This window comes from Trichosurus vulpecula, chromosome 5 (assembly GCF_011100635.1).
Source record: "Trichosurus vulpecula isolate mTriVul1 chromosome 5, mTriVul1.pri, whole genome shotgun sequence".
NCBI classification, from domain to species: domain Eukaryota; kingdom Metazoa; phylum Chordata; class Mammalia; order Diprotodontia; family Phalangeridae; genus Trichosurus; species Trichosurus vulpecula.
In genome coordinates, this window is record NC_050577.1 from 118882847 (window position 1) to 118892386 (window position 9540).

Below are 9540 nucleotides of genomic sequence, written 5' to 3' on the forward strand. Positions count from 1 at the left end.
TTGGTTTTGTAGAACACCTCTAAAATAACCATGTATACTGGGGAGAAAAACATTATATAAGAACAAAAGTTGTTCCCAGTTCACTATAAATTGATGAAATGGAGGTAGGCACAAAAGATAAGGTATGTCTAACCTAAAAAAAAGTTTATTTTCATTACCCCCCTATATTTAGGAATTCGGGCTACTGCCTAAAAATGTAAGGCTTTTTCTCCTCATGTATAGCTGGATACTGTAATGGAACTAAACACAAAGGCAGCAGATAAATGAATAGAATTAGGGGAAAACATCAATGAAAATGTGACATAAAATAAATAAGCCTGTGACAGTAGTAAAAAAAAAAAATGAAATAAGTCACTGGCTACATAGTCAAGGGCAGATATTTCCTTGTCTCCAATCCTCCCTACACTGTAATAAGTGCAACTAGGAGTCAAGGTCATAATGATCATTTAGACAGACCACAAGAAAATCATGGAGAAATTCAGCAAATCAAAATGAGACCACTCCCTCTAGTGAGTTAAATACATAACCCTGGGGAATTCTGTGTTTATTTTTCTTTAAACAATGTACCAACAAGTAAAAAGGCAAGATTATGTACAAACACTGAAAAATACCCTTCATTATGATATACTGTTCCTTCTATAACCAAGTTTGATATGTTTAACTTCCCGCTTTAAAGTTCTAGTGCCATCAGAAAGCGCAAAGAGATTTTGCAAGGCTGAGTTCTTCCTCCTCTGTTGTTTGTCCTTCATTCTCAAATAGGACCAAGACATTGGAAAGGTGATGGATTTAAGTAAGGCAGGGCAAGGAGGCTGTGCAAAGTTAACAGCCTCACTCTCCTCCTAAACCATCTGAGTCCAGTAGCAAGATGTAGATCAGGATGACTGAACATGGGCTGGAAACAATGGGAGACCTTGGCCTTTTTAAGCTAAGGTCTTACCCAGGTCTCAGAAGCTCATTCAGTGATTAAGGCAAGGTAAGAAATGAGGCAAAAAATGGCCTCTTTTAACCAATCAAAAAAAATGGAATTCTCTAGAAAGCTATGGAATATTTCTGATTTCAGTACCTATTTAATGTGAAAAGTAGGACAAAGGCAATTGGATTTTCAGTGACAAGGTAGAATAGTCAGAAGGCTCTAGAATTTTTTTAAATGGAGTCTAGTGTTACCAGATTGAATAGAACATTTTTAAGCTTTGGAAAAGCACCTAATGGTTTCAAGCCAGTTGAGAAGGCATAAAATATGTTAAATACTTACCATACAAATGAGAAATTATGAAAACTCAAATCTACGTTTTAGTTATAACATCCTCATTTTCACTTCATCTGATAATTTTCCTTCCAAGAGCTCATATCAATTGTGACTCATCTTCACATTCCCATTTTACAGATAAATAAAAGGAATCACAAGAGGAGGAAATTGTTCACAGACATACAACAAATCAACTTGTTTAGAATACAATTCAAATATTCTATTTGAGTGCTACAAGCATGAAGATATTGGATCCCATTCCATTCTAACCTAATGCATGTCCACCAGGAAATAAAGAAGCCCAGAGAAAGTCTCACATGTGCAAAAAATATTTATAGAAAAACTTTTTTTGGAGTAGCAAAAGAATTGCTAATAACGGCAAGTGACTAAAGAATAGCTGAACAAACTCTGGTTTATCAATGAATAGTTTAAAATAACCAGAAAAGGCTTCTTTAAAATGAAACAGAATATGTCAACTGAACCAAAACAATTTAAACAATGATCACAATAATTTAAAGGAAAACAGCAATGAAAAATTTCAGAACTATGATCAATGCAATGACCAATAATGACTTCAGAAGACTAATGGTGAAGCATGCCTCTTGTCTCTTGACTGGGAAAAGATGGACTACAAGTACAGGATGAGGCATACATACACTGTCAGACATGATTAGTTTTGCTTAATTGTACTTTTTCACAAGGGAAGATCCTATGGGGGGCAGCACTGTGAAATGACAACAATGTTTTTAAAATAATGTTTTCAATAAAATTATTTTTTAAAGAGAGAAGCACAAAAGCTTCAAAGAATTTCTTTTAAATGGAAGACTGTTGATGGAGGGAATGAAGAGAACTCTCCCAAAGAATTAGATAAAAGAAAAAAGATCCTAATGAGTCACTAAGTTCATCCACTAACCAAGAGGTCACAATGAAGAAGCTATTTCATATCTTTGTTATAAGTTATTATTCTTTCAAATTCTGTTTCAAACAAAAACACCATGAGATTTTTAAGATAAACAGCATTTAAATGTATTACCCACCAAAGCAAAATAAAAAAGTGAATCGTGTTCTAAACACTCCCAAAGATTCAGGGTAACTGGTCAGTGAGGAAAATCTAGCAGGTCTATCTATAGCACAAAAGTGAAATCTCTGTCTTACCATAATGACTGGCATTTCAGCATAAAAGACAGGAAAAAAAGAGAGAATAGGCAGCCAACTTTTATCAAGGGCATTTCATAAAGAAATTTATACTCGGGACAGCAAAGCCCACAGCTAACCCCTTTCTCTGAGGCTTAGTGGACATTTTTTACTACTAAGCATGGCAAGAGAGACTCAAGAAAGGGCTAATTTTCATCACACAGAACTGACAATCCTACATGAGTAGCAGGAGATAAAACGCCAGAAAGACAAGAATAAAAGAAATCTCATCTTTTCCTTCTGGACAAGAGAAGAGGCAAAGGTACTGTAATGTCTTGAGACAGAAAATGTACTGAATATCAGACTTGCTCACTGAAAACGGGGAGCAGAAAGGAAGAGATGAGAAGTCATCATAAAAAGAGAGACCAATAACCACTAGAGATGCAAAGATAACAAAAGTAAACCCAGTAGTTGATGTTTATAAAGCAGGAAGGCTCTTTCTGGTAAAATGTCTTCTCTTTTTCCAAGTAGGAAAAGGTTTATCCATCCGTACTGTTTAAGAAATTCCTAGGGCAAGAGTTCTTAACCTGGAGGGTCCAGTAAGCCCTTGGAAGTCCATGGATAGATTTCAGGAAATCTATGAACTTGGAAGGAGGAATGGCTTCTTTATTTCAATATAATTGGTTTCCTTGATAATTCTATGTGTTTATTTTATGCATTTAAAAATATTAATCTGAGAAGGGTGCATAGGCTTCACCAGATTGCCAAAGGAGTCCCTGACACCAAAAAGGTTAAGAATCCCTGATTTGGAGTAAATAGTGCTTATCCCATTCTCAGGGTCTTCATTCCCAGTAGGTAGGAAACAAGATACTCAATTGGGGTGGGGGACAGAGAGGAGAAGAAGACAGAGAAGAGGGGAAGGGGAAAGGGAAAGGAGGAGAGAAAGAGAAAGGAAAGGGGAGAGGGGGAAGGAGACAAAAAGGAGAAGGGAAAAAAGAGAAGAGAGAGGAGCTTGGGAGAAGGAGAGAAAGAGAGGGGAAAGAAGAGAGAGAAAGATGGGGAGGAGAAAGGGGGAGGATAGAGGGAGGAAGACGAAGAAGGGAAAAGAAATAGAGAGAGGCAAGGAGAGAGGAAAGGAGACAGAAAGGGAGCGAAGAGAAAAGAGAGGTGGCTGGGGGAAGGAGAGTGAGAGAAAGAAAGAGAGGGGGCGGGGGAAAGAGAGAGAAGAGAGAGGGGAAGAGAAAGGGGGAGGATAGAGGAAAAGGAGGGAGAGAGGGGGAGAGGGAGGGAGGAAGGAAGAGAGAGGGAGGAAGAGAGAGAAAGAGAGAGAGAGAGAGAGAGAGCGAGAGAGAGAGAGAGAGAGAGAGCGCACACCAGCGGGGAGGGGGGCAGATCCTCCACCACGAGCTAAAGGGGACTCTCCAGTCCCAGTGCCCCCGGGGGGGAGGGGGAGGAGGGAGAGCGCTCCTCCCCTGACACTTCCAAGAACACATGGTCCTGTCACTGGGAGCCAGGGCTCCCGGCACCGAAGGGATCATCGGGGTGTGTGCGCCCCGGCAGGGCTCCCCGGGGCTCGGGCTGCCCCCGCCCCGCGCCGCCCTCCCCCCGCCCCCCGCGCCGGCGGCCCGGGTCCCGGTACCTTCTTGACCGTGCGAGGCGCCTCGGTGACGGTGCCGTCGGGGCTGACCAGGGCCTCGCCGCCGTCGCGATGCCGCTGGTGCTGGTGATGCGGGTCGCTCCGCTTCATGGCCGACGCCTGCGGCACCTTCCCAGCGGGCGGGGCAGTGGCGGGGCTGAGAGTGGCGAGGCCGGGGGCCGGGGGTCGCTCCGCGGCCGGGGCCAGAGCCGGGGCTGGAGCCAGAACCGGAGCAGAGGCAGGGGCCGGCGCCGGGGCCGCGGCCGGAGTCTCGGGCTCCCCGGCGCCCGCCGGAGGGGCCATGGCGGCCACGGCCGCCGAGCTCATCCCGAGCGGCGGCACGGGATCCGGGGGGCTCAGGTCCTTCAGCTCCACCTCAGGCACCTTGGCGGCAGCAGCTGCTGACACAACCTGCACAGACATCGCCGTCTCCGCTACTCCCGCTGCTGCCGCCGCCACCACAGCCGCCTCAGACTCCGGCTCCCGCTCGGCCCCGCCCCCCTCTCCTCCTCCCCTCCCCCATCCCACTCGTAGTCCTCCTCCTCCTCCTCCTCCTCCTCCTCCTCCTCCTCCGCCTCCTCCTCCTTCACTCTCCTCCCACCCCACCCCACCCCACCCTCCCCCCGCTCCCAGCCCCACCCCCGCTCGCGCTCGCGCGGCTCCACGGGACCTGTAGTGCGCTCGCCCTGGGCTCCACGTGCCGAAGAAGGGACACCGGGACCTCAGCCCCCGACGTGCTCTGCGCGCGCAAAGAGCGCACTCTCTCCCGCAAAGCCCCACGGGAGTTGTAGTTCTTCAGGCGCTCCCGCGGAACTCGGCTCTTTCTCTCCGAGAGTGGATCAATTTGGGGGTCCTAAGGGGCGGGGCAGCGGGAGGAAAGGCGACGAGGTTGGCTGTGCTGCGCGCTTTAGGAGAGAAGAGGGCGTCCGGAGGAGATGCGATTTAAAGGGAAAGATAACCATCCAGTCCACGCGAGGGAGAGAGGGATGAGCTGGAGGGATGGCCGCCCTGACTGGCAATTGCCAAAGTGGGCACGTTTATGTTCACATGCGCCGGCGTTAAAGGCCGCGACATGATGTGCTGGGGCCCTCCGCCGGGAGTTAGAGCACTGGCTTTTTATTCCTAGGATTAGAAGCTGGACGCGAATTGAGAGGTCACCTAACCGGACCCTTCCATTGTTACTGATGAGGAAGAAAAGTCCAGGGAAGTGGTGACTTTCTCAAGGTCACACGGAGTAAATGGCAGACCCGAGATTTATGGGTCCAAATCCCACGTTCTCACATCGGAAGCGTTGCCTTTCCTGGCTCTTGGACTGTTTGGTTGTGAACTCTGGGGCCCTAAAAATCTGTGGTCCTCCCTTTTACTTAAACCCCTGCCCCGAAATTCAGTGGTTCTGTCTGAAACAAAATAAATTCCCGCTTGAGAACCACTTGTCTAACACAAAACACCCCCCTGAGGCAGCAAAATGTTTCACCTTGGCTAGGAATGTTAGGGATATGAACCTTCCTGAGAAAAACTATCTTCAAATGTCTCATTAGCTCATAATTCTCACCCCTAACCTACAGAAAGGGAAAATGGAGCTCAGAAAAGGGGAAGTGGCTCGTTTGTCCAGAGGGCAGGCTTTTGTCTGTACATCCGTGAAAGATGTTGACTGAAAGGACTAGTTTGCACATCTCCACCTGGCTTGAGGGAGATAATGGCCAGCCCTAGATCTCTGCTTAATAATAGCCTCGAAACTTGGGACTTTACCCACCTACTTGGAGATTCTGCTTACCCTTAATACCAGTTCTTTCACTCTCATAATCTTTGTGGCTGTGGGCACATTTCTGGGTCACAGTTTTCTCCTATGTATAATGAGAAAGATTAAATGACCTTTAAGGTACCTTCCAGCTTAAATCCTATGATCTTATGATGAAGTCATCTAACTAACGGCTTGGTCTCCAGCTCTGCCTCCCTGAATTCATTAGCTCTGACACGTATGGCTACTTGAAAGTCCACTGAGCACTTTCATTTCCACAAAGCCCAGATGCTAGGCCTCCTTCCTTTCAGCTTTCTCTCTCCATACCACCTGAAATTCGGAGAGAATTTCCTTCCTCTTCCAGAGAATGAGCCCCTGAGCTCCATCTTCCAGCTGTTGAGTATGCTTAGCAGTTCCGTAACTGATTTATCTCTCCCTTCCTCCTGGAAGCACACAGGAACTTCTATGCAGCCACCTGGTGTGCAGCAGACAAAGCAGGCAACAGCTGCCTACCTGGGATGCCAAAAGGATTGGTTACCTGAGCTTGGCTTGTGCCTTCCTGTTCTCCCCCAATCCTATTCCCCCTTCCCCATAGGAGTAACATAGCCAACAGCTTCTCCTTCCTGTGCTATTCAGCCCAAGGCCTTGTTCCAGCTTGATAACTCCCGTTTGTCCCAATTGCATACCATTCCTCAGAGGAGTTCCTTAATCATCACATTTGTTCTTCTCTACATCTTTGAGAGGCAAGAAGGGAATCATTCTCTTCATTAGAAGAAGTGAAGCAGAGAGAGTGTACTTTCTTTTGATTACCTTGCAATTCAGACTCTAAAGCCAATGTGCTTCCTCTGGTTCTCCCTGGGAAATACTGTGACCTTCCTTTCAAGCAGAAGGGTAACTAGGATTTTTTTTTGGCCTGGGGCAAGAACAATGTATATGAGGTCTAGCAAGTAGAGGACAGGCTAGTGTGGAGCAGAGAAGGAAGGGACCATCCAACTTAATTTGCAGGTATGCTTGGAGAAGGAGTAGGTCCCTTTCTCACCACCACGGGACCTGGGGAGAAATGCAAGATATAGATGTGGAAAGCTATAGCTAAGAGACCCTGTGGGTAGCAGCCTGGGGTTGGGCAAAGGAGTAGAGTCATCTATGTACCACAGGCCAGGAGAAGGTCTTGGTGAAATGTAAAGATAGTGTTCTCTGAACCCCACAGCAGGGAAGAATCATTCCACCACCCACCCACTCTCCACACCCCGGCCCATGCATTCAGAAAAACTATAATTGCTGTGATCTAATTTCATCTCCAACTTCAAGACCTGAGCATAGTGGTGGTCAGATGCTGGGAAGGGTATTGACCAAGGAACTCTCATGAATTTTTCACCCAAGCTCAGTCAATGAGATTATAGAATATAAGAAGAAGGTAACAGACAGCAAAGTATTAGGGTTTTTAATGGAAGGAAAAAGAAATGTCTATGCTTATTATCTCTGAAGGCATGAAAAAGTATTTTAGTAAAACTTGGAGTTAGAGAGCTTTCTACTGGTTTGCTGAAGGATGAGTGAACCAAGCTTCTGGTGTCCTTTTAAAAAGCAAGACATACTTTTGTGAACTATGAACAAAAACCCTTCTTGAGAGGGAATTGCTCTTGGGGTAGAAGGTGGGGGGAGGTGGGACTATCTTTCTCTTCCTTCCCCCATCAGCCATAATATCTTGCAGTGACACCACACAGCATTGAGTAGGCCTAGTAGTTGAGGCAGGAAGCAGCTCTTAGGTGTGAACTCTACAAGTCAAAAACAGAGCCAGATCTTTGTTGTGGTTCAGTTGTTTTTCAGTTGTGTCCATCTCTTTGTGACCCTATTTGGGGTTTTCTTGGCAAAGATACTGGAGTGGTTTGTCATTTCCTTCTCTAGCTCATGAAGAAACAGGCAAATAGGTTAAATGACTTACCCAGGGTCACATAGCTAGTAAGTGTTTGAGAACAGATTTGAACTCAACAAGATGAGTCTTCCTGACTCCAGGCCTGACTCTGTATACTATGCTACCAGGATATTCCTGAGCCAGCCCCAGATGTTAGGAATTGAGCTGCAAAGAGGAAAAGGGACAAAGAGTCTAACCAAATGACCTACCCAGAAATACTGTGCCCAGGAAGAGCAGCATCCATGAGAAGAAAAAGTACATCTGCAGAGCTAGAGGGTGAGTTGTCTTGGCCACACATACATCCATGTGTCCATGCTATGTGTGTGTCGCATCTGCCCACTGACACAGTGTAAGAAAATGGTCCACAGGTTGAGGGAAAGGGGATATTTTGTAGCTATATTCTCCTGATGCCATGTCAGTAATGTCTTTAATGTTGCTCTGTCCTGTCCAACTCTTCATGATCCTATTTGGGGTTTTCTTGGCAAAGACACTGGAGTGATTTGCTATTTCTTTCTCCAGCTTATTTTACAGATGAGGAAACTGAGGCAAACAGGGTTAAATGACTTGCCCAGGATCACACAGCTTGTAAGTGTTGGAGACCAGATTTAAACTCAGGAAGATGAGTCTTCCTGACTCCTGGCCCAACACTCTATCTACTGGGCATCTAGCTGCCTACAGTAATGCCTTTGCTTTGAACTAATTTGTGTCCTCTGACTGACTATTAAAGCTAAAAGCACCAGTGAGGGTTCATAAGCTATGCTTTAGGAGTGTGATCCCACGTAGTATCCTGAAACTGGTGTTTAACCTGTGAATTCAATTAGAGTGATCCTGAAAGTGTGTGGTATACTCATAAGCCTCCAAAACCTATCCATAAAGTTGTCCTACCTCCACCTCCAGACATAGAAATTAGACTTACAACAGGAGAGCATTTTTAGGTGTCTATCATAAGAACATAGGAGTAGCCTCCATTCTCCTTCCCAACTCACACCCACAAAAAAAAAAAACCCAACATTGTGACATTAATTTAGCCTTCAGAACCCCTTTCCTGTAGAGTTAACCTTGGAATTAAATCTCTCTGATTCCCAGGAGAAAATAATTTATTTTTACTTTCTCTGATGGTAAACAGAAGGAGTGTGAGCCCAGGAAGAAGAAAGCTCCTATTTTCCCTTTATGTGAGAACTGTCCCTGGTAGGTGCCAACCACCAAGACTACTTCACCTGGATTCCAATCTTTTAGGAACCCTAAATTGTATGGGATACTAAGACTTAAAGACTTTCATTCTCAACTCTCTTTTCTACCCACCTCAGTTTAACCAGCTCTCAACACAGCACTAGCAACTACAATTCAAACACAGGTTAAATGAACATTGATGTAGATGGGAATGACGTACTTTGAGTGGACAGTTGGATTAGGTGGCCTCTGAGGTCCCTTCCAAGACAGGCCTTCCAAATGAGAAACGCTTTGTTCCTGGAGATCCAGCTGACGTTGAAAAGGACAGATCATGACCACATTCCTCTCCAGCTCACTTGAAGGTATACAACAGGCTGTGGTAATGGGAGGTTTGGACTGCCCCTGAATTATTCAGTGTCATTTAATAAGCACTTATTAAGGGCCTAACTATGTGTTATACACTGTTCTAAAAGCCAAATTATTTGACTTCTGTGTTCTGTCTCCTTTACTAGACTGCAATATAGGAAATTCTTGTCTTCTATTTTCTCCTCGCTATTCTCTTCCCAGTGCCTATGTTCCATATACACAACACAAGCTCAATAAATGTTTAATGATGGTGTTGAAATAACCCAATTTCACAGAGCCTAAAGGTTTTGGGGGCAGCTAGGTGGTATTGTGGATAGAACTCTGGGCTTGGAATCAGGAAG

At 45.4% G+C, this 9540-nt stretch overlaps 1 protein-coding gene across 6 annotated transcripts in view; it reads right to left on the reverse strand.

The window, feature by feature from the left end:
• AHCYL2 (adenosylhomocysteinase like 2) overlaps window positions 1-4488 on the reverse strand; it is a 147140-nt gene extending 142652 nt beyond the window's left edge. For 5 of the 6 annotated variants that reach the window (XM_036759887.1, XM_036759885.1, XM_036759891.1 and 2 more), the window contains exon 1: window positions 4020-4466. In XM_036759887.1, coding sequence (XP_036615782.1) covers window positions 4020-4439 — 420 coding nt within the window. In that variant the 5' untranslated portion in view covers window positions 4440-4466. Of the gene's footprint in view, window positions 1-4019 lie in introns of all 6 variants that reach the window. The other variant, XM_036759889.1, reaches the window with a different exon arrangement.
• Between the last annotated feature and the right edge of the window lie 5052 nt (window positions 4489-9540).